Source organism: Ctenopharyngodon idella, chromosome 20 (assembly GCF_019924925.1).
Source record: "Ctenopharyngodon idella isolate HZGC_01 chromosome 20, HZGC01, whole genome shotgun sequence".
Lineage (NCBI taxonomy): Eukaryota > Metazoa > Chordata > Actinopteri > Cypriniformes > Xenocyprididae > Ctenopharyngodon > Ctenopharyngodon idella.
In genome coordinates this window covers 5,108,291-5,134,267 of record NC_067239.1, presented here as the reverse complement: position 1 = coordinate 5,134,267, position 25,977 = coordinate 5,108,291, and the positions used below count along the sequence as shown (strand labels likewise).

The window sequence follows — 25,977 nt, the reverse complement described above, 5'->3', positions numbered from 1 at the left end:
AAATTTATAAAGAGAATCCTGCCTTAACTACTTAAGTAGGACGTAGAAAGGATGGACTCAAAGCACTTGCTTGAATAATATTCCTGATCATTTTTGTATCAGACTACTCATTTTGATCATTAATGAGTTGCAGTGTTTCTATTTGTTTTTGTCCTCAGTCACATATTGGACAATGTTTAATTACAACTTATGGGTTGTAATTATGTTCAGCTTGACATTAAGTCTTGCAGGCTCTTTAATAAGCCAGAGTATCCTAATGTGGATAGTGTTTTGCATAAGCCCTGTTTTTTTTTAAAGGCCTATTAAAATGTTAATTGTGAAATTAATATTTGTTGTGCTTATTTATTTGATTCTCAATCAAAATCAATAGCATTAATAAAAAACGGCTGTGGTTTTACTCATTTGAAAAAAAAAAAAAAAAAACCTGACATTTAACAGAGAGCTTAATTATTACTTTTATAAAGCTTGAATGATCAAAAAATGACAAAAAATTGGTATCAGCTGCAAAAATCCTGACCGGAACATCCCTAATGAAAAGTGAATTTATCATTCAACTGCTGCTTAAAACATGGGAATGTCGTCATATGGCATGTCAACCTTTCCTCTATAGCGAACAGTTGTGTTCACTCTTCACAGCATGTAAGTGTGGAATGACATTTCAACTTGCACTATGTGTTGGCTGTACTGAGTGCTGCAGTGATGTCGTATTTTTGTAGCTCAACCCGGAAGTAGCATCACCCTGGTTCCCCTGACACAAATCCAATAGTTTTTTTTTTTTCCATTAACTTTTGGGTTATTGCAAAAAATAAGCTCTGTGACAAATAAAAGTTTATGATTATTGCACATTTTGTTGCTCATAATTATCTACAGCTTTTATGGATTATGCAGCCTAGAGTAAAAAGCCAGAAGTAAAAAGCTAAATGTAGGTTATAAACGAACCACATCACGGTCACATGACTTCACCATCACTGAGCTTGACAACTGTTTCAGTCTGTAGTTTATTTAAAAAAAAAAAAAATTCTTTGAAAATTTGAGTTAGAATAGTTAACAATAGCGAAATTATAAACCCTATGAGGCTGTGAAGCCGGACTAGTTGGTAGATGAGTTTTCCTGTTTGGCGTGATGACATTTAATGTCCTTGACATCCTCTTCAGTCCCATTTAGCAACTAACCAAATTTATTCTGATATTTAACCAAAAACCCATTAAAATAGTCCATTGACTTTGGGATGTTGGAACAGGAAGTGCAAAAAACGGCCATTCATTTCAAGTTTTTGGCCTACAAAAATATGTCATCCCTTCAGCACTCTATTATTTATTTGCATGCGCATTTCTTCTGTTTTTACTTTTACCTTTGTTGTTACAATTTACACTTAAAATTTAATATTTATTATAGTGATTATGGGCTTAATTATGGTCAGAAGGTTTGAAGATATGTCTGTGATTGGCTTCAATGATCAATGCACGGCAGCGTTTGAAAGCACACGGAAGTGTTTGAATTTGAAAGCATTTTAAAAGCGGGAGCGCTTGAAAGCAGGCATCTATCAGCGGACTGGTTCGCGATAGACGCCTGCTTTCAAATGCTCCCGTGTGTATCTCTGTAAGCGTTCGGTGAAGAGGGTCATTGATGACTTTTTGCTATGTTTTTACAGCGTTGATCATTGAAGCCAATCACAGATATATCCGATGAACACAATGGCCAATCAGAGGTGTTTACGAATCCACTCAACAGCGCTCAAAGCGTCACATTTTAAAAATTTCAGTACCGACTAGGTACTGAAGTCGGTACTTTTGACAGCTCTAGTTTGAAAGAAGATAGTCATATACACCTAGGATGGCTTGAGGGTGTGTAATTTTTGGGTGAACGATCCCTTTAATGCATCCCTGTTGGCATAATATTCTAATAATTATAATAATTATGCATCTGCATGAGTACACTAAAGTAAACCTGCATGTAAACCTGCATGTGATGTTTAGCCTTTTATGTTTGACTCCCCTGCTTTAGTCACTCTGCATGATGCAGGTAATGTAGAGAAAGGAAATGCAGCTTTACACTGAGAGATGTATGTGTAGGTGTTTGGTGTTAGTCTTACACTTCTAATCACAGATGGTGTGGTGATATCATTCTCAAAGTGCCATGCATGTCCTCCAAAATAATGTTCATTTTGCAGCTTATGTGAGCCTTTTATACCTTTAGATAGTTTCTCATTGTTGCAGCTGGATCTGCCTGGCACATATAGCAGCAGGAGGCTGGTAATTATTTAGAGGGATAATTCTTTCAGCCTGAGCCCCGAGTAGTAAGCGATGACGTTATGTAATAGAGTATTAGATAAGAAGGATTGAATTAGGAAGGCAGCCAGTCTGCCAGCCCCTGTGCTTTGTTTGCTGGTCTGTCATGTTATTGTGTCTGCTATTGTATAGAGCAGTAGCTTCATTGATTAATGCTAGTAACACTGTATAAAGTGTAGGTAGGATGTGAAGACACTGATCCATGCATATCAAATATTTACTTTTATTGTGTATGGATGGATGTTTTTAAAGTGAAATTATTTGTTTCTCACCCAACCGGTTCCTATTATGTACCCTGAAGACAGAGTTTGTTCACTCAAGAACCACAGCACTGCATGCTGTAACAGTTAGCGCCTCTTAGTATTGAGTTTTACAGTTTTCAGTTCATGTGGTTCTACTGATTTAAATAAGTCAACAAGTAAGTGAACACAAAAATCCCCTTTAAAGCTGCGATGAAACGGAATGGCGACAGATCTTTTCTTCTATATTGTTGTGACGTCCATCCGAGTGTAATGGATTATCGAAAAAGGAAAAAAATGATTGAATTGGGCTTAACCTTGTTCTAATGTTAATGAATTTGAAGTATTCTAAATGGGCGTCTGCAAAAACACGCCCAAATAATTTCCATATAAGTGCTTTCCACACAACATTCCATTACTGTGCCATCCTCAAAACCATTTTAAACACAATAAAGCTTTATAGATCCAGATTACAGACCTCTCAGTAGCCTGTTTAGTATAATTTTTAGTACGAAAGTTGTTAGTGAATCATTATTTGTTTCATTGAATCATTATTCTCACAAATTTGTGAGTGCAAAATGCCATGATTATGTATGTTACGTGGTGGTTACTAGTCAAGTCATTTATAGTTATTCATATATGGGTCATGGGATTCGGTAATATTTCAGCTTTGATTTTGTATTGTTTAAACTACATATAATTAATTTTCTAAATACCCCACATCATTAGGCACATATCAAACCTCCAACAAATCATATTTCCCACCTCAGGCATTAAAGACTTTTTATTATTTTCAGATTTATTCTCAACCCTGTAATGGACAAAATGGAATTAGTTAAAAAAGGATTCTACGCAAAACTTGCTATAAAACAAACATCTACCTACTGCTCATGTGTCCCTCATAACAATTTAATAACTAAAAATGTAACCGTTATGATCATTTTCACATTTTTATGGGACTGAAGTTAAAAATAAACAAATTGTGTCTCCGGTCTCTTTTGGGGAAAAAAAAAAAAAAAAAAAAAGTTTTTATTTGAGATGTTTAACTAAAACCACAATTTTATTGTGTTAGTCCTTATCAAGTGGTAATCAGCAAGAAATGCCATCATTTTTAATCATCTTCCCTATTTTTTTCCATAAGAATAGTTCCGAAATTCTTGTCCGAAATTTTTGCACGTTAAAAAATAAATACAACATCACGTTGTGTCATTTACTTTTACACACTTTTCCGAAACTTTAGTCCATCATAAAAAAAAAAAAAAAAATTGGATCGGGTTAATTTCTGATTTTCGCATCCATAGCAAGCATTTTGAGAGGTGTTTCGATAAATCAGAGCCACCAAACAAGTGAAGCGAATGCCAAAATCCAGAGTGGCATCTGACAAGTTGATAGGCATAGCCTATTGCCAGTCTCTGTTCAGGATATGTGTATGTGTATGTGGCTCCAGTATCGCTAGCAAAGCATCAAACTGAGCCACTGACATCCTGAAGTAAACTTTAAATCGCTCAGAATAATCCCGCAGCTCCTTCGTAAGTAGGTGGAACTCTCCTTCCTCTTGCGATCACAGGATTGGATGGACCCAATATTTCCTCTTTCTTTTTCTCTTTTTTTAAGAAGAGAGAGAACAACAAAATCATCCTCACTGCTTAAAGGCTCCATTTTGTATTGTTTTGCAAATATTTTTTCCACAACGGATTAATTAATAGGCATCAGACTCGGTGTGCAAGGTTTCTGTGTGTGATGACGAATACAAAAATGTCAGACTCAGTGTGCAAGGACCTAAGTCTATACACTAATACAGTACTGTAAGGATGTTTGGGAGCTCGCAGTAGAGTTCACTCCACGAAGGGCCTCATTTCCTCATGCACAGACAACTGAGCAGTCAAAGCCATTTGTGCTGCCTCTTACATAAGTACATCCCATGAGGACTGTAATGGTGGTCTTGTCTTTTGGGCCCTAGTTGTCATATAAGCCTAACTGTTTTTAGCATGTGGATGGGTAAGAAATATCTGTGTGCTGACAGCCTGACTCAGGGGGAGGAAGAATGACTCTGAACATACCCTAGTGACTGGGGGTTGGTGGGGGGGGGGGGAGGTATGCAAGGCCAAAGATCTTGTACTGTGTCGGAGGCTATGTTTTTGCAGAAAAAACTAAGGTTGTATTTTATTTTTAGATTTGGATTTCTTATCTTCGTCCAAGAAGGCCCCTTTTTGTCTCGCTTGTCTGGTATTTTCACTGGAAGAACGTTTTCTGATTCTTCAAGAATTTCAGGAGATAAGCGCAGTGTCACAGCATGTAATGTGAATGCAAATAGCTCGCAGCAGTCAGAGGTATTCCCCCCTGCACACCAGCTTCCTGTTTGAGCTGTGCCATAGGTTCTGCTTGCTTAATGATGAAGGAACCATTCATAATTAATTGTGACAACATAAGCTGTATATTGATTCAGCACATCACTTATTTAAACTGTGGAATTTGTTTTATGAGCTTTTAAGCCTAAATGGCCATTAACCTGATCTTATAGCTAGAGATGGCTCGATAATATGTGTGCCCAGTATTTTTGAATGATATATTCACCCTTTTCTACTTCGGTTCTGTTATTGGTTCTGCAAATGCCTTCATTTGGTGGGTCTATAAAAAAAAAGTATTCAACATTTCATCAGTGTGCATTGAACAGGAAACAAGTGTTGAGGGCAAAAGTAATTTTCACTAACACTCACAGTAACTTCACAAACACTAGCTAGCAAGTTTTGTTAGCATGTTTTTTAACAATGACTGGAGAAAATCCGATTTTATCTGAATAGGAAAGGTCACTCACTGTCCAGGACAGTGTGATTTGTTAAGTGAAAAAGTTAACTTTAATGGACTGAACCAGACTGGCCGAACCCATACACACTCACAAAATAGATGGACGATCTGACAAGATTACCTCCGGTTGAGTGGCCTCCTACTCCTACCTAATAGAAAAACCGAACTCGTATAGTAAAGAGAAACTGAGGGCGTATTAGAATTTGCTAACTTATGTGCTAAAAAGTTTGCATTACATGAGATTTCTGATTTGGTGGGCATACATGAGAAATCTTTAGACACAAACCATAATCCAATACCAACAAAAGACAATAGTTTATTTAACCTAAAATGTGCGCTGCAAATGCACTTTTGATGATCGTTTCTGTCCATTCCATTTGTTTTATTGCGTTTAACCACAGCTGTCGTTGGTTTTTTGTTTGGCAGTGGCAGCAGGTATGCGATAAAATTTCCAATTGGAGCTTGTACTCTGTCGATTCTGGCACTCAACAACACAACAAGATGAAATTTTAAGCTCCTTATGTAGCCATGACCCTGTGCTGGTTTGTATTGGCCGCCTCCAGTTTTCCGTTTGTTTTGCCTCCAGCTAACACTGTGACGTAATTGTGATGCCGACACAAAAAGGGACTATATGTATTGGTAGTGAGAAAAACAAACAAACAAACAAACAAACAAACAAAAAAAAAATTAATCTATTTCTACTTGTAACCCTATAACCAAATAGCATTCCTGAAAAATGATGGGTTATATAGTATGTTGTCAGTGTATATGATTTCAGTATTGAACTACATATAATGTGACAGTACATTCATTTACTTTCAGAGATTTTGTGGTACAGAATTACTTAATATTCCTCAGTAAAACAACCCAGCTGTTGTAAACATGGCATATTACCTCCTGCAGTCATGCACACTATTTTCCCCTTATTGAATCTCACTTCCTTGTCTTTTTTGTGCCTTGGTTTTTAAGCAAAAGTTTGATTTTGATTAAAAACAAATTCTGGTGAAAGAAATGAATAAATGAAGAAGGAAAGCCAAAATATTAAATGTCATGGATGTATATTTGCAATTTACCAATTTACTGTTAGAGCCATATTGAGATTCCAATATCTCTGCGATTAAACCATTTAGGGCCTTATAGATATGGATACCAAAAGAAAAGTTTGTTAAAAAACAAAATCTAAAAGGATATTAAGATATCTTTAATACTTCTTGAGTTACAGCCATGCAAACTTGAGTCAAAAAACACAAAGTGCTTTTTTCCATTTTTGAACTGTTACCATTTGCATATGTAATGAAACAAATATTTCTAAAGTCAACAGATTTTACTAATAGACCTACCAATCTCTGTGTAAAAAATAAAATAATGATGCTGCCATCTTTCTAAAGTCATTTTTACCCCCCTATAATTTGTCATTTTGACTCTGTCTACAAAACAGTGGATTACTCAGTAAATATACACCCATGACGCATAAATGTGGCTTTCATCACTATTTATGATCTTTCTTCAGAAAAATATATTACCAAAATCAAAAATTTGAGCCAGCGAAGTTGCTTAAATTTGGTTGATTTGACACGGAATAATCCTGTATTATTTGGACTGTTTTGATTAACCTTTTTTTATTATTATTTTAACAGCTGGCAGAGAAGACCCTTTTCATTGTGCAAAATTTATGAATGACATTGATTCACTGGTGAAAAATATCAGGACAAACACACTTAATTGTTGAAGAATCCTGTATCGAATGAGGCACTGAATTAATGTGTTCGAAATCTTTGGCTCGAGAGGCTGAGAAGGAAAATTGGGTTATGCTTAATTAAACGGTGGTTTTTCACGGACGTGGACAAACACATTTTGCTGGCACTCGGACTGGCTGTCTTTTATTTTGCCTTTACTCATTTGGTTTCTCAGTTTCAGAGCCAGACAGTCCATTATTGTTGCTTCTCTCTCTGTCTTTGTATCTCTCTTTTCTTTCTCTCTGCCTGTGCAAGCAGTTATATTAGATCCTGTCAAGCGTAGGGGAACGTCTGAACTTGTCGCTTGGGAAACAAGCGATTGGACCAAGCCAGGCAGAAGCTGTCCCCAAATCATCCCTGGAGCCATGTCAACTTTAATACCAATGTTTTCCTTCTCATCTCTGAATAAAAACCCCGCACCTGCTCTGTAATTAAATGATGGGAAGAGAGAATAGAACAGGGTATTTTGGTAAGCAGAAGCAATACAAACAAAAGTTTTGGTTTAGTTTTTCAGATTCGAGAGAGCTCAATGACAATAATTTGAATAGTGATATTTTGCAGATTTAAAGTGCTCTGTGTGACAAAACAACAACAAAAAGTTCTAAAGTTCTGGCAAACCAAATATTATATGTCAAATAAATGACACATACACAAGTGTGAACATATGTGTATACAACATTTTGAATGGACTGAGCTTCTGTCTGCCTTAGCCTTGTTTTTGATTGCAGTCTAGTTTGGCTACTTCTAGGTTTACGGTGGTTGTGGCAGTCTTCCTATAGCCCATCCCCCACATCTTCAAGCACAGGGCACATTGTTTCTTTCTATCCTACACATACAGACATTCTCCACCCCCTACTCAGATTGTGTTCTAGGACATTTTGTACTAAATGTAAAGAAAGCAGAAAAACCAGCCCATGATGTCCAATCTGATTGTTGAAAGGTTAAATGCATATGTTTACGTTACATTTATACACCCATAGATTTGCTGAAAGGACATAAAAAGTCAGTGAGTGGTTAGCGTTGTGCATCCGTTAGCGAATGCATGTTCAGTCTCTAAGTGATCTAAATGTTTAATGCCTCTATGTTGGTTTGCAGAGCTGTTGGCAGTAGTGGGCAACACACTTTTTCGTCCCGCAAATCAACTGCTTTCCCATTCCCAATATTCCTTAAACCACTGATCCTGCTTTCAACTTTCTATTTTCTTACCTAATAGTTGTTCCTAAATCCCGGCACTAATACTTCATGCTTTTTGGAGTCCTTCCAAATCATTTTTTTTTTTTTTTTAAACCGACTATCTTAGAGTGTGTTCACACTTATATGGAAGCTTGTTTCCACCACTAAATTAAAAAAAAAAAAAAAAAAAAAAAAAATGGTAATTGCGACTTTTTATCTCACAATTCCGACTTGTTTTCTCACAATTACGAGTTATAAAGTCAGAATTGTGAGTTTATATCTCATAATTCTGATTTTATAACATGCAATTACGAGTTATAATGTCAGAATTGTGAGATATACAATTCTGAGAAACGTCAGTCTTTTTTCCCTCACAACTGGACATTATAACACGGAATTGCGAGTTTATATCACGCAATTCTGACTGTATAACTTGCAATTCTGAGAAAAAAGTCAGAATTGTGAGATAAAAAGTTGCAATTACCTTTTTTTTTTTTTTTTTTTTTTCTTTTTTTTTTCATGGTGGAAACAAGCGTCCATACGCTTGGCAGGTTTGGTTTGATTAAAACCAACTCCGATGTGATTGCTCTGTTATGAATAGTGCATTCTCTTGTACAAATACAAGAGCATCAGATTTCTTCCTGCATACTGACTCTTTGTAAAAGGATATGATGATAAAAAACTGAATATACTGAATGTACATGTAATAATAAACAAGTTGGACTCTAACCACTTTTATTTATACAATTTATAATTTATAAAGAATATTCAATATTTATGTAGTCGAATATGCATTTGAACAAAAACATCATAATAGGCTGTGTCCCAAATGATATCCTAAGCCCTTGTGAGACCCCAGGTGTATTGAAGTGTGCCATTTCGGACAGGGCCAAATATTCTGATCACATGTTCGCATTTGTATGGCCTGCATAAGTCTAATGTCAACACGTTGAGCTCTAGTGTTGAGTTTCCTCCATCCTTAAAATGCAGATCCTGTGTGCTGATTAGGGATGTGGCAGGATAGAAAGGTTAAATGACGTCAGTGATAGATTGTCTTCTGTTTAAACAAATATTCGCAATTCCAGACAAAGTGCTTTTTCTTCATTATGAATGTGAAAATTTGCTTCTTTTTTCTAACTACAGATTGTTTAAAGTTTTTTTTTTTTTTTTTTTTTTTTTTTGGATAAGCAAACGAGGGTCAGAATAACCCCACCAAAACAGGTAGAGGTAAAAAGGCATGATGGTCAGGTTTCTTTGTCATTGTCATGCCGTTGTTGATGGGCTTATCTTGAATCTTGTTTGGAGATGGGATTTGGATACTGTGCTCCTGCTGTTGTCACACCATACTTATGGCATCAACTAAGGCTTCATCTCTTAGAAAACAAGGTTAGCATGCAAACCTATAAGCCTATAGGCTGCACTGCAACTCTGCCCAATCTCTTTTAGGAGACTGATAAACATTGTCGACTGTTTCTGCTGTGCTGACTCAGCTGCCCTGAGCATTGCCTGTTGAGGAAGTCAGGCATTGCATTTCAATCGATGGCTTCAGCGTTCTGGAGTGAGCTACTAAAGCATCTGTTATCACCTCTAATATCCTCATCATTTTAAGTTGGGCTAAGCAGGTGTTTTGATTTGTAAAACATTTCTTTGTTGTGAATTTTTCTTGTCACGTGAGTGGAAGACGTGATGATGCAGTGTCTGTAAATACGTGATGAGATCCAGTGCTTTTTATCCGGGCCTGAATAAGCCTGTGCTCTGCGTGACGTGTCGGCTGCCACTTTCAGATCGCATTAGCTGCATGAACGCCTAAAACTTGTGATTCACTCTGGCCTCTAGAAGCTTCAGCCTCATTTCACTAAATGCACTTCTCAATTTAATGAACGGCACCCTCAGACTCCCACAATCCTTTGCAATCTCCCACAAAAAGACCAGAGGTGGTTGTTATATGCAACTGCAACTGGTAACAAATAACTAGGGTTGAGTATGTCTGGTTATATTCAGTATGCAATTCGACTTCTTTCTTTGTGTCTACTCTATGGATGCACAATATTAGTATCATATGTGTTATTGTCCTGAAACCTGTTTTATTCATTCCCACACATACATCAAACAGCATGTCAGACATTTTAGTGAAGTTCATCATAACCTCAAACACAAGGCTCCGAAGCCTCTGGGATTTTAATAGCAGCAGATGCATTACATAGCACTAATGTTTGTGGATTGATAGCTTGACTCATGACTTCACTAAAGTACAGCTCTATTCAGCTTCGTTCTGTGGTGTTGAGTGAGAAGGGGAGAGATTATGTTATAATGCATGGAATTTAATTTTAAAGTTTTTCATTGACTTCATTTCTAGCCCTGTCAGTTCAAGAGGGCTCAGGCATCTTCCGCTCTGACATTTGCTCTATGGCAGAATGTTTTTGTCTAGCCACAGCATTGGCCTACTTTTTGAGAGAGCTCTGGCTTTGTGCCCCACAATCCTGTTCTTCTGTTCCTCCCCCGGCCACGTCGCTCTGTGCACATCTGAATCTGTTGAGTCTCTGATTTCCCTCCCTGCAGTTCATTTATTATTTATCAGTTCATCATTTAGCATTGTTTAGACCACCCCCCTCATTTAAAAGAGACTGTGTTTGTACTGTTTAAATGTTTAAATCTCTGGCTGTGGTTTACCATCACGTTCCTGTTATTGTCCTGCTGGTTCTTCCAGCCAGAGATTTTTTTTTTTTTTTTTTTCTCTTTTTATTCTGAACCAAGTGTATGTGGCAGAGCACACTGCAAGAATTAGCATTTGTAGTGACATTTAGTGTCTAGTCACCGTTTGTTCACTCTGTGAAGCAGATGCTGTTTAGACTTTTTCTTTTTTTTTTTTTCTTTTTTTTTCCATTTAATGTGCCAGATGCTCCGTTCCAGTGCCACATAGGCAAGTCAAAGTCCACTCAACGAATGCAAAACAAACAGATCTAGATTTATCTTCCTTGAGAGTTTTGCTCATTAATGAAGCAAGCATCTGTTTGTATACAGTTTGCATGAAAAATAACCTTTGAAACTCTCCTGGTGATGTGAACAGGTGAAGTCACCAGTCATATGTCATAGTCTTGACAGATATGTGGAAACCAATATGCATTGGTATCATATAGGTTATTGATAAATATTACAGTTTAAAATTTCACTTTAAAACACTTTCGGATTCTCCATCCCACTTTTCAGCTAAGATTCACTTAAAGGATTAGTTCACTTTAAAAAGAAAATTACCCCAAGATTTACTCGCCCTTAAGCCATCCTAGGTGTATATGACTTTCTTCTTTCTGATGAACACAATCGGAGATCTTGTAATAAATATCCTGCCTTCTGTAGGAGGTTTATAATGGCAGTGAACATGACCAACGAGTATGAAGCTCAAGAAAATGCATCCATCCATCATAAACGTACTCAACACACAGCTCTGGGGAGTTACACTTTTTTTCGTAAGTTGAATACAGAAGGCGGTCTGCCAGAGGCTAGATGTTTTACTTTATAACTTGTTAAATATTGATTTTTTTTTTTTTTTTTTTTTTTTTTTTTCCCATTGTTTTTCTTCAGAAGGCATTTATTAACCCCTGGAGCCGTGGGGAGAATGTTTATGATGGATGGATGCACTTTCTTGAGCTTCATACTCATTGGTCCCATTCACTGCCATTATAAAGCTCGAATGCGTCAGGATATTTATTAATAACTCTGATTGTGTTCATCAGAAAAAGAAAGTCATATACACCTAGGATGGCTTGAGGGTGAGTAAAGCTTGGGGTAATTTTCATTTTAAAGTGAATTAATCCTTTAATCAATTAATCATTTCCCAAAAGTATAGTTGGCCAACTATGGTTGCAAGTTCCATTGACCTCTATTGGAACAACGCACCCCAGGCGTATTAGACCAACATCACAAGATTTGTCTTGAGACTGTCTGTTGTTGCCTAATTTTAGGTCCATTCAAAAGAGTTAGACTTGGAGGCATAACGTTATAAAGAAAGCCCTGTTCAGACGTTAGCCACAGTTTACAGCAGCGTCCATTCACACCCACACCCTGGCTGAGAACTGAGACGATTGTCAGAGAGCATGCAGGATTTCATTAAAAACTCACTCAACGTCTGCCTTTAAACATGTAGGGTCATATAGATCCCTTCAAACCTTTCTTCACCTCATGCGTCATTGTGATTTTTAGGGTTGTGTACAGAGGTGACACACCTCTGAATAGCCAAAAGATATTTTCCACTCCATTTATTTGCCTTACTTATTTTACCACATGTGCTCTATGCCAGCTGTTTACTCAGCTGTGCAAGAATTGTTCAGGTGAAAATTATTTCTAATTGCCTTAGCCAGGAGAAAAAAACGTTACTACATTGATGTTAGGGCTGCACGATTTAGGGAGGAAGAAATACAAAAAAATACAAAAAAATCATAAAGAACACCAGGTTTGTTGTGCTTCTTTGTAGGACTGCGCAATTTGGCCAACAATGTTGTTTTTATGTATCAATAGGCTTTTGACTAATAATAATTATTATGATTATTATTAAGAAATATTAGCCTACTATTGTAATAACACAATTTCATTATAAAATACAAAACAGTATAGGAATATATATTATACAGTAATTATTATCATTATGTTTTACAGAAACCTTTTATTTGACGGAAAACTGCTGGGTGACCTATTAACATACAGGGGGCCTATAACTACAAAGGTTTTATTATACAAAAAATAATAAAAATCTGATCAGAAATGTCTTATTTTTTTGTCAGGAAACCTTTGGGGGAAAAAAAAAAAAAAAAAACTCCAGTACACTGGAGAAAAATGTATGGATTTTCATGTGTTTACTTCAAATTTCTTTAGACAGAAACATTATTTTTCCTATTTTTACTAAATACAACATTTTACAAAATAGGGTGATGTGAGCATTAGCGAGTACATGGCATTACGTCACGAAAGTGCGGACTCGTAAGAACACCGTGAGTGTTTAGGGTGCCATTTGGGACAGGGCCATAGAAGTCATAAAGCTTATGACGTTCCAGGGAGTCCCTTATAGGGACAAATGCATCAAAATAGCACTGCAGCAGAGTAAAACACAGATACAGATGTTTTGACCTGAACATGAAGACAATAAATATACGATTGTGACAATATATGGTATACCTGTGTTCTTCTAGATATCTCTGGTATTTTCATAAAAATAAAGTATATTTATAATTCAATGCTAATCAACATAGCCTTTATCACAGTATAGAATACTATAGAAGACATTCTGTGATATTGAAGCCATGTCAGATCACAAAAGGAAGTTATTTCATTAACTATCTATGCTAGATGGATGGATGCACACTTTTATCATTGGTAAATATTGTTAAACATTGTGCCAGTTCCATCAACCATAAAAAGCAACCACAGCATTTGCATTAAGCTCCATCAGTAATTATGTACACTTCATACTAGTCCAGGTGTTTTCAGTTTCAGTGTCAGTTGCAGACTTAGTATTTTAGACTAGCATTTATAGCATGAATCTTCATTATTTTTTTTTAAGTTAATAAAACATTACAAGCTTGCTTTTCAATCTCAATTCCTGGCGTTCTGTGGTAGATGAAGTGAAGTTTAATGGCATCATTGTTTTGGATTGTGGTACAGTTGTGGATCCTGGTCTTCTCTGGCATGAATAATAGGGCTAAAGCTAACAGGAAATGTTTGGGGGATTTTGCTGGGCGCCTGGCTTCCCTAAACCTACTCATCCAGACAGACTGAGAGAATAAACACTGCCACAAAATGAAGCAATCTGTCACATCAAATGGAGCACTGGGAAATTGATTGCCATCATTTATTTTGTAGTGTCCCGTCACCAGTTTTCTATCCTGGCGCTTAGTTTCTGTCCTGACCCTGTGATTTCAGGGTCACTCACGTGTTTGGAAAAACCTTCATGTAGTGCTTATTACTAAGAGGGTCGGCAATGTCTGCTGGGTAGTGATATACTGACTGTATTGACATCTCCGACTGAGCATTTCTCCAACGATTTGATATCTTACTTGAGATGGTTGAACACTATTTGTGAAGTGGGGTGACTATGACATAACCCAACATATCAACCTTCTCCTGCACATCTACAGCCATGAACTGGTTCAGACAAACGTATCTTTTCATCCAACAAAAGAAAAATTTGTTTGTACATGGACAAGTTTAGTAACTTTTCCCATATCTAGGGTAACAATGTGATGTAATCAAGGTGATATTTGTATGATGTACAAAAAAAATCTGCAACAAGTCAGCCAACAAACTCTTTTCTTCTCCTCTTTTTGCATAAGAATGGGTGTTTTGAATAGAACAGTTTCCTAGTTCTGCCTTTGTCATCAGCCTCAGCTCTTATGTGTCTGCTCGATCCCTGCTGTTGTGCTTCTCTGTAAGTGCTCTCATAAATAAGAGCTAAATGGGATATGATGTTCTCCCACTGAGTTCCCATAAGCTCCCTGTCCAATGGAAGAGCAGCAGTATCTCTGATATGCCTGTGGGCCACACAACGGAACAACGGAAGTATCTATGTATTAACAATCCCCCCTCCCCCCATAGCCCCTATCATCATCTCAGACCATTAATTAACTTATACATCAGGGCTCCAGACTGCGCCTAAAACGGTCGCATTTGCGACTAAAAATATTAATTTGCGAGTGAGATTTTTGCTGAGGTCACCATTGGCGACCATACAGATTCACACGTTATGACTGTAAAATTTGCAGTTATTTGCGTGTTCTGTGATCAGTAGCCTATCACATCATTTGTTGTGTTGACTGAAAGTTTTAATGGGTTAGAGCGCCGAAATATGAACTGGTAGGGGAAAATATCACACACCAAAGAACTATCACTGATGAAAGCCGACTGTGTTGTAGCCTCGCGTCGGTGCAAAAAAATACTGCAGATACACACACAATGCATCGCGTGCTAACCGTTTTGAATATCAATCATGCTGATTATTTTCATTATTCCACTCGGCTCATGCTCATCAGATAAATTTAAGGGCATAAAAGTCTTCAGTACCTTAAATGGTATAACAAGAGTATTAATGATCATTTTAAGGTTCCAGCTAGGTTCCAGTAATTGTGATGTCTACAGATAATGTTCACCTAAAATATATTGTTATACCAACAATATCTTATCAATTAATTATGACGTTCACACCCAACGTTCTTGGTTTTCTTCCTATTTATTAAATCCAGGCAATTAGTTGATAAAACATTGATTAAAATTAAGATACAATTTATACAAAACGAAATTCACTTTAAAGAAAGCTTACTACAAAACAAAACTTATTGAAGTGGTCAAAATCACGTCTGACCCACTGCACGTCTCACGACATATTGCGCATCTTATTAGCCTATCTTAGTCATGCTGTTCACTTTTCATGATCAACATAAATGAAATTTAAAAACTAATATTAGGCTATAGTCTAATATTTAAACATAAATATGAAACTAAATAGCTAGGCTACGTTTTCTTTGACCCTCTGGCCGACGAACGCGCCAGCGCGTTCTGATGGATTTTTCCTCATGACAGCTGAAACAACTTAAAATAGGCCTCCGTCATTTTTGGCGATACAGATTAGTGCAAGACATCATCACAAACTACAAATGGTCTACTTTTATTTGTGTACGCTCACTAAAAAAAACAAAACCTTCTGCTTTTGTAAAATAAAAGAAAATAAAAAAATATTAAAAAAAAAACGGAATGCGCTTTCATCTGTCTTTGAATCTTTCTGAAACGTCTAAAAAATGAACCGAAACTCAGCGAATAATTATCACACAAACATGAAACATACGTCTAAAGAAAGCATGAAATGTCTACTTTTAAATAAAACAATTCACATTTAAATCAAATATTCTCCTGCAATGTAATCTGTATGAAACTAAAGAGATGCACAATTTCTCCCGACTCATGTTGCGAATGTTAATGCTGCGAGAGTGTTTCTAATACAACGACATATGACATAAAACAAATAAAACAAGACTATTCATTTTGTGGAATATTTTAATAGTTTCCTCAAAGTAGGCTAGGCTAGGCCTACTTATTGTATAGGCATAATTTGCGGGTGGGACGTGTCTCGATCTCGCGGCACGCAGGGATGTACCTAAAAGAAAGAAACATCTCAATTCGATAAGAAATTCGTTGGTCTGTGTTAAATAAGAGGCGATATCTCGTTGGAATTAGTTGTTTTTGCTCGTTGCCGCTGTTATCAGTTCTCGTGGCGCTCGTGCACAATGCGCAGTCTTCACACAGACGATCGAACGCTTTGTTCTGCTAAAAGCACAAAACAAAATGCACACAAAATGTCTTTGCTCTTGATATACAATCACTGATGAACACCTTTGGTTTTAAGGAGAAAAAAAAACATACAAGGACGGAATTATACAAAGTTAAGTTGCGGTTTTTTTTTTTTTTTTTTTTGAAAAAATAAATAAAATTATATATATATATATATATATATATATATATATATAAACACAACAGGATGACTAAAAGTAAGTGATTTAAAAAATGTAAGTTCCTTGTTGTTTGGCTCTTAAATTATTTGGCGCCTGTTTTTTCCCCCTATAGGAGCCAATGGCTCCTTTAATGAATTTTTTTGTCTGGAGCCCTGTACATCACTAACAAGTGGCAGAAGGGATGGGAGGAGAATAAAAATAAACCTTAATAATAAAAATAATAAACCATAATAAATGACCGCTCGTTTCGCTAGATAAGACACTTATTCCTCGTCTGGGATCGTGTAGAGCCCATTGAAGCTGCACTGAAACTGCAGTTTTGTCGTTCAACCTGTTGAACCCCAGTGAAGTCCACTATATGGATAAAAATCCTGGAATATTTTCCTCAAAAACCTTAATTTCTTTTCGACTGAAGAAAGAAAGACATGAACATCATGGATGACATGGGGGTGAGTAAATTATCAGGAAATTTTAATTCTGAAGTGAACTAATCCTTTAATAAACAAACAAACAAACAAACACACTCATCATCACTTGACACTTGAAGCAATTGTTATGTAACATCAGAAAGCGATATTTTAACCTGGAGAGGGCAAAAAGCTTGAGCTGCTATTTTTGAGTGCAACTCTCCTTTTTGGGAACGGAATATATCTTTTCTTCTTTCTTTCTCTTTGTTATGGTAAGGGTTTGACCTATTTTCTTGCCATGACATGTCAGAAGATTTTTGCTGCCGTTTTTGTCTGGGTAGTGAAAAGTAATTTGGCTACTAGGATAGCATTCAAAAAGTATGCATAAATATCTTCTCCACACTGATATGGAAGAATATAAATAGTTGTTTTTTTAAATAGTAGTATGTTTTGATCTTATTTATCTGTGGTGTTATTTGTGACTGAAAGCTGCCCTCATGAATCACTTCATTTGACCTACATTTGAGTTTATTTCCTCCTGCTCCACCTCTCTTCTGATCTTAATGCAGTGGTGACTTTTACATGAATCCAGAAATTATTTCCATAATTCAAATCTGTTGGAGCATGCCATTGAATATAGATCTTCACATATAAGAAAAAATGGAAAAGATCATGGTGAGACAGAATAAGCTGTCATCTACAGATGTAATTCTTGCTATTTGTCAGTGTGTCTAAATTTTATGAATACTATGTGACTTTTTGAAAAATATTTATTATGTGGTTGTCTGGAGTACTTCATACTGATTGGTCAGTTTATTGTGACTGCTAAGCTGTATTTTGACCATTGTCTCGGGCAACTCATCACTCTTGACTCTCTTGCTTCTCACATAATTAAATTTCAACTCAAAATCAATATTTAATGTCTATTTATTTAATTATTATGTTACTAGTCTTGTAACAAACATGATGATATAGAGTTAGCTGGTCATTACCACAAAGATACAGTCCACATGATTGATCACCCAGACTGGTTTATTATGAGATAATGACTGGGTCTGTACATTATCCAGGAGGTACTCAACTGCTGCTCTAGGGAAAACATGATTGTGCCGCCCCCCAATTCTTCACATTATAATCTTTTAGGCTACATGTGAAAGTACATACGTTCCCAGCAACCTCTTGTATGGACTCAGCCACTGATCAAGTTGCTTGTTTAACATTTACACAGAGTTCACTAACAATATATTCTGATTCCTTAATTCAAACACATTCAAAGTAGACTTTTAAACTGTATAGACTGAGCTATGACAAAACTCAATCATTTAATGTTTATCAACTGCCATTTCCATTCTTAAAAGTTGTGTAATTTGTTAATAAATCCATTCAATGCAGCTATTTACTTTTTGAATGATTTTATTAAGCAGTGACTTTATTTATTTATTTATTTATTTATTTATTTATTTATTTATTTATTTGATGGCTGCTGTAATGCCTATATATTTGATTTCCATAAAGTTTGCAAAGTTTGTGGAATAAATGTTTATTACCATATTTTATAGTGTATATGTCACATTTTATTATTACATTCAGAACAAATGTAAAACACCGGTAAATAAAACAAACATACAAACATTCACTATAAACATCTATTTTAGTTCCCTCACTCCACATACTTTGAATGTAACAGTATTCAGATTCAGAACAGGAATGAAAAATATAAGGATAAAACAAATATACATTATAGTGGCCAAGCATAAACAAATTCTAAACAAGTCCCACTTCTGACACTTATTGGAAAATTGTATTTAAAAAATAAAAAAAGCCAAATATTGGCTGATATATCTGTCAACCACTTGAATTTATGAACAATTTACACACAAATTTGTTTTGCTTATGTTATGTTAATAAAACCCAAATATTGCTTTGGCAATAATGTATGTAATACAATCATGCCAATAAAAGTACTTTCATTTAAATTAATAATTCCAATGTAGATGTGTTTTTATTTCTCTCTGTCTGTCTAGATTTCTTTTGCCACAAAGAGTGTTTCATTATGTCTTAAAGTGGGTGTGTCTTCACTGCTGTGACTTGCCCATACATGCTTTCCTCAAGTAAACACTTAATTACAAAGGCCGGATAATAAGAAAGAGTAGAGTCCCATCAGAGGAATCACTTGAAGTTGGTTAATGTCCGATGCTGATTGAGGGTTTGACCATGCTGGCTGTGGTGCTGACAGTGTGCTAACATGAGCCTGCATGTGAACAGGTTCTCCTTACTCCTAAATCTAGTCAAGGTGACGCTCTCAGGTTACTCTGTGTGAACATTTGAAACGAGAGTGCTGATAATGACAAGCCCCAGCTGTTGTTCATTCTCCAAAAAGCCATCTGACAGCTTTCTTTGGAGAGCAGATGCATAGTACAAAATTTTTGCTATGATTTTTACCTTCCAAGTGGATGTGCGATGGTTAAATTAGATCGGCAGGATTAGGAGGGATGAAAATAGATTGAACAATTGATTGATCAGTTTGGTGAAGAGCATCAGATACTGCTGTCTGTGCGGTTTGCATTCATTTCCAAACATGGCGTGTTTTCGGTGCAGAACAGACAGTGTAAGTGTTGCAAGGAGGCATGAAAACTCAGCTAATCGCAGAATAGAAATGTTGTGTAGGACCCTATTAAATTCAAATTGTGTTTTAATGGTTTATTGAAGTTAATTAAATCCAAAAGCATGTCTAATCAATTTTAACAATTAAATAATTTGTAAAAAAAAAAAAATTCTTTTTATTTAATACAAATGTTTTATCAAAACAGTGGTGAATTAATGCAGTTTTATTTATTAATTTGGGGGGCAAATAAAGTGTTGCACAACAAGTTTACTATAGAAATGAAAACATGGATAAAAAATTGATTGTGTTATGTTCCTTATGATTTATGAAATTGCTATTATTCTTATTACTCTGAGAGGTACGTTTTACTACATAATAGTAATATATTTATCATAATTTCTTCAAGTAAAACCAGTTTTATTTTGGCGGTTTGGTAATTTGCCAAATTTCATGGCATTTTGTTTCATACAGTGAATTCTGTTTTAATGGATTGCTCCCGTGATTTCAACATCATGGAAATCATACATGTGCCTTTAAAATCAGCCTTGAGTTGTGTTTTGCCACACAAAATCTGTCTAATTATTAACTGCTTCATTCATACAGTTAATTCCTCATCCTAGTGAAGAGTAAGGTAATAGTTAGCCAAGCAGAAATGTGTTCAGTAGAGTAGAACAAAACTTGAATTTAATTGAGTTCTTGAGTTTTCTCAGGCTCACCCTTGTCTCACATCAACGTTAAAACTAATCCAACTTTGTCTAGAAAAAATTAGCTCAAAATGAGAGACCTAGTAGTTGGCACAATCTCTGACATATTGAGTGATGCAGGTTTGAATTTTGCGTGTCGTTCCTTTGAGTGCTGTGATAGGTTGTAGCCCTTTAGCCTGTTAATTTGTTGTGCGGACCCTAAACCTGTCTAACCGAATAGTCTGAAAATTTATGGTTTTGCACATCAACTAATCTGAACATAAATTCCTCACCTCTATTGCCTTGACTGAAATCATAACTCATGTCATTCAGACACTATTTCTCAACTAAGCTTGTACAGCATTAGGCAACGCCAAACTGTAATCCTGTGAAAATGATTTGAACATGTTTAGTTCATTTTCAGTGGTAAATGCCAGTAAATGTTTGGGTGAAACCGCTTTTATGAGAGCTCTGATGTAATTGGCTTTAGTCAGAATAACTTTCACCGTGCCGAAGGCTTTACTCTGATCAGAATAAACAATGGAAAAGGTGTAATCTTGCATCTCAGCCAATTGCAAATTTCTTCATTGCTACGGATGGTAGAGCGTGAATGTTTGTCATCATGAGCTCTTATGACCTGAGTAGATTATGAAGAGTTTTTATGTCACATGCAGCTCATGCAACTCATCAACTAATTTCCACTGAATTTTATGTTTGTCTCTGTTTGTTGCAGGCACTCTTGTCATCATGTTTATTGTTCAGAAGAGATCTCCTCTGGCCCAGGACTCCCTGCACAGGATGACAGCCGTTACACAACGGAGGAACCGGGGGCTGACAAAAAGGTGACAAAAAACAATGACTCTACACAGTTACCAACTAAATACCTCAGCAGCCTGCTAGCAGTTTAACTCCTCTCCTATTAAGTCAATGAGCGTGCGTCTTTCACACCATTGAGATTTAAAGGGGTCCTTGATGTTGCTGTTTGAGCATAAACAACATCTGCAAAGTTACGATGCTCAAAGTTCAATGCAAAGGGAGATATTTTCTTTTACAGAAATAATTTTTTAAGGACTACAATGAGCTTCTTCCCGGGTTGGTGACATCACAAACACTAAAATGTACATAAACCCTGACCCCAAGAACACGCAACAAAAGGGGTGAGGCCATGTTGGGGTGCTTTAGAGAAGAGGAAGAGTTGTTGTAGTAGTAGAGTGTTGTTGTCATGCCTGTCATTTTACGCCGAACTGCTTCACAAACGAGGGTCAATTCAATGCTGGATTTGCACAAAAGATTAACATGACGGCACATGCTAGTGGATGAGTTAAATCAACTCCACAGCAACTATATAAATTTATCCACTAACCATTCAGAAACGTCCAGTTTCATTCTAAAAGTTGTAACTTCTTCCTGAGTCTCTCCATCAGTGTCCGACTCCGGTTTGAACAATGTAAGGCTAAACACCGTTACTGACAATCGTCATTTTGGCTGCGTGAGATTCTCCAGCTTTGTTGTTGTTGAGCAACCAAAGCACAAGCTTCTGGAAAGGGGGCTGGGAGCAGCAGCTTATTTGCATTTAAAGGGACACACAAAAATGGCTTGTTTTGCTCACACCCAAATAGGGGCAAATTTAACACGCTACAATAAATTATCTGTGGGGTATTTTGAGCTGAAACTTCACAGACACATTCTGGGGACACCATCTTGTGAAAAAGGGCATAATAGGTCCCCTTTAACTCTGTATTGTGAAATGGGATGACATACATTTGACCTCTAGAGAAGGGCATTTGATTGGCTGTTCTGTAAGTCTGAATAGTCCCTAATTGTGCAATAGCTCCTCATTCAGAGTGCAGACTGTTGTTGACATTGTCTTTAAACAGGCTAATCTATAAAGGCACTTACTGACAGGTGCCCCAACAAAGACCTCCTCCTCTGTGTAACCTATAGATTTAAGGCTGTATAGGGGTGTGGAGTCATCTGGTTGTCCAATATTTCTTAGTGATTGACCGATTAGGCCCACTTTAGCTGATGTTAGTATGCTGTCATTAAAGTTAAAGAAGCAATTCAATGTTCAGCTAAAGCGTGTATCTGTAAACTTGCCCTGTTTGCACTTCAGCACATTTTTATTTTCCCCCTCCAGCAGTCACAAAAGTGTTTTTTCTTTGCTCCCTCCAAACTGTTCCAAGCTGTTTGCCATTGAAAAAAAGGTCTCTTTCACACCATAGAAACAAAACCAGTTTTGCTAACTTACGTGTGGTTGAAGAAAATCACTCATGAATCCATCAATCATGTCATTTACAAAACCTCATGTCTTTCCAAATACCTCTGAGCACAAACGTATTTTTGGCAGAATTATCATGTTGTTCAAAATGAAAAAATTCACATGAGAATGCTGTCAAACTCCAAAAAGGACAAAGGATGGCATGGAATAGTTTGTGAGAAACTGACCTTTTCTTGGTCTTTATTTAGGCATTTTAGTCATATGTGACATTGTTTTCCTCTTTTAGGTTGAAGAGGAAAGGGCGACACACACGCAGTCATCGTACAGCGTGGACCTGGAGACAGAGACGGCTGCACTAAAGGAAACCTCATTGCACTCACAAGACACCCCACACGAAGAGAAGCACAAACAGGTGACCATGCAATCCAACCGTCATATCTGTTTTCTTCTATTAAATATCTTGACCTGAACTCCAACCTTGGATGTGACCCAAGGGATAGGACACATAAAATCATATTTGTTTCAGTTAACTTTTTCTTTGACTTTAAAAGTTTATGGCTTTTATGCTAAAAAAATAAATAAATAAAAATGTTTGAATTGAGTTATCATGAAGTACAGTGCTTATCCACTTTTGGTTTCCATTAATCTTTGCCTTAGGTATTTATAAAAAAAAAAAAAAAAAAAAAAAAAAAATGGTTAAATGGTTAATTCACCCAAAAATAAATCATTAATTACTCACCCTCATGTTGTTCCATGCCCATAAGACCTTCGTTCATCTTCGGAACACAAATTAAAATATTTTTGATGAAATCTGAGAGGTATATGACTCTTCCATAGACTGCAATATAACCACCACTTTCAAGGTCCAGAAAGGTACTAAAGATGTCATTAAAACAGTCGACGTTCTGACGTAAACACGGAAGCTCTGCAGTGCATTTACTGTGCCAGCTGCGTAAAATACTGACAGGGAAGAGGAAAAAATGTTGAATGAAGTGTGTTTTTCGCACAAAAAGTATTCTCGTTTCATAAAATTAAGGTTGAACCACTGCAGTGCTGTCATCTGTTTTAACAATGTCTTTAGTACCTTTCTGGACCTTGAAAGTGGTGGTTATATTGCTGTCTATGGAAGAGTCACTCTCGGATTTCATCAAAAATATCTTAATTTTTGTTCCGAAGATGAACGAAGGTCTTACGGGTTTGGAACGACATGAGGGTAATAAATTAATAATAAAAAAAAGTAATAAATGACAGAATTTTCTTTTTTTGGGTGAACTAACGCTTTAAAAATCAATTCCCTCATGGAGAAAATGAATGGGATTTTTAATTCCAGAACTGTTGCCCTCTATTGCTGTGATCCTCCATCTCATGTCTGTGAACAAATCATAGTTATGATGTTTTCTTAATAACACAGCCATCTTCTGTTGCTTAATTGTTAATCTGTTTATCTGTCATTCTGTCCTTGTAGACTGTGAATTTGGAAGAAGTGTTGGAGGAGCCACAGATTCAGCTTGAATCTGCACTCTCTGAGCTAGAACAACAGCAACAACAACAACAACAACAACAACAGCAACCAGAACCCCAGAGCACCGAACAACCAGACCAACAACAGCCAGCTCAACCACCAACACTTACACAGCCCCAAACAGCACTGCCTATATCCCAGCTCCAGCCAGACCCAGAAGCTCCACAGGCCACTGCAACAGAGGACCAGGCTGCCCACGCCTCCCCTGCTTTAACCCCTTCACAGACTGACCCACCTGGCGAAGACCCCTCTGCACCTGCTGCTGAACTCCAGAAGAGCCCAGAGTCAGCCTCACCTACCTCAGTCACCTCCTCTGAGAGCCCCTCCAGGTGAGCACAGACACAGCAGTTTGGGAGAGGAGAGGGTGGGAACTTTGAATGTTTTTCTTATCATTCATTTCACCATTTAGGCCGTGTGTCCACCAAAGCATTTTTTATGAGGCTAGCATATTTTTCCAATTGTTTTCAATGGGAGTGCCACATTTTTAAAGGATTAGTTCACTTCTGAATTAAAATTTCTGATAATTTACTCTCCCCCATGTCATCCAAGATGTTTGTCTTTTTTTCTTCAGCTGAAAAGAAGGTTTTTGAGGAAAACATTCCAAGATTTTTTTCCATATAATGGACTTCAATGGCTACCAATGGGTTGAAGGTCCAAACTGCAGTTTCAGTGCAGCTTCAAAGGGCTGTACACAATCCCAGCCGAGGAATAAGGGTCTTGTCTAGCGAAACGATTGTTTGTTTGCAAAAAAAAAAAAAAAAAAAAAAAGTATATATATTTATTATATTTATTTTATATATATACTTATTAATATATATACTTTTTTTTTTTTTTTTTTTTTTTTTTTTGGTAAAGGCCATTTGACTTGGTCTTAGCAAGTTAGCTTTGTAAACACTTGCTCTGTATTTCTGCCTACATCATTTGTGACCTTTCCAACGTAATGATTACGTGATGTATGGCGCATCACAGAGCAGTGCAAGACGAGCATTTGTGGTTAAAAAGTATATAATTGTATTTTTTTTTTTTTTTTGGTAAAAAATGATCGATCGTTTCGCTAGATAAGACCCTTATTCCTCGTCTGGGATCGTGTAGAGCCCTTTGAAGCTGCATTGAAACTGCAATTTGGACCTCTAACCAGTTGCACCCTGTTGAAGTCCACTATATAGAGAAAAAAAATCCTGGAATGTTTTCCTCAAAAACCATAATTTTTTTCAGCTGAAGAAAGAAAGACATAAACATCTTGGATGACATGGGGGTGCGTAAATTATCAGGAAATTTTAATTCTGAAGTGAACAAATTTTTTAAAATGCCATGAACGTAACAAGGCACTCAGCGTCTATTTCACGCTGAAGCGTTGAGCGCTCAACGTTTTTTACCAGTTGCTGAGAGTTGAAGAATGTTCAACTTTGGGTAAAACGCTGCGCTCATCACTGTCACTTTGTACCCAGCTGCCCAATCACAGTGGAGGAGGGGCGGGACAAATACAACACCAACCAACCACCACATTCTGCTTGTACAATGTCAACAGATGACAACAACAACTATAATGATGGAACAAAATCATTTAAAACAAGATTCAGAGCAAATACTTTACATGGTATTGACATTTTTATATAGAAACAGTACAGAATCAAACTACAGAACAGAAACCACAGATATTCCGTATCATAGCAAGCAAAGTGTCTCTACTGAAAAAACACTGCGCTGCCGAAGCACTCTCAAGCGCTCACCCCTAGGCGTTTTCAGCAGAGCGCCTAGCGTTTTCAGCTGCCTAAAAACGCTTTGGTGGACATGCGGCCTTATTTTCTTTAT

General features: G+C 36.7%; 1 protein-coding gene across 7 annotated transcripts in view; it reads left to right on the top strand.

Annotated features, from left to right (window-relative positions):
* suco (SUN domain containing ossification factor) overlaps positions 1-25,977 on the top strand; it is a 61,358-nt gene that overhangs the window by 6,140 nt on the left and 29,241 nt on the right. For all 7 annotated transcript variants that reach the window (XM_051875789.1, XM_051875783.1, XM_051875785.1 and 4 more), the window contains exons 2-4: positions 21,159-21,267; positions 22,930-23,055; positions 24,109-24,494. In XM_051875789.1, coding sequence (XP_051731749.1) covers positions 21,159-21,267; positions 22,930-23,055; positions 24,109-24,494 — 621 coding nt within the window. The remainder of the gene's footprint in view (positions 1-21,158; positions 21,268-22,929; positions 23,056-24,108; positions 24,495-25,977) is intronic.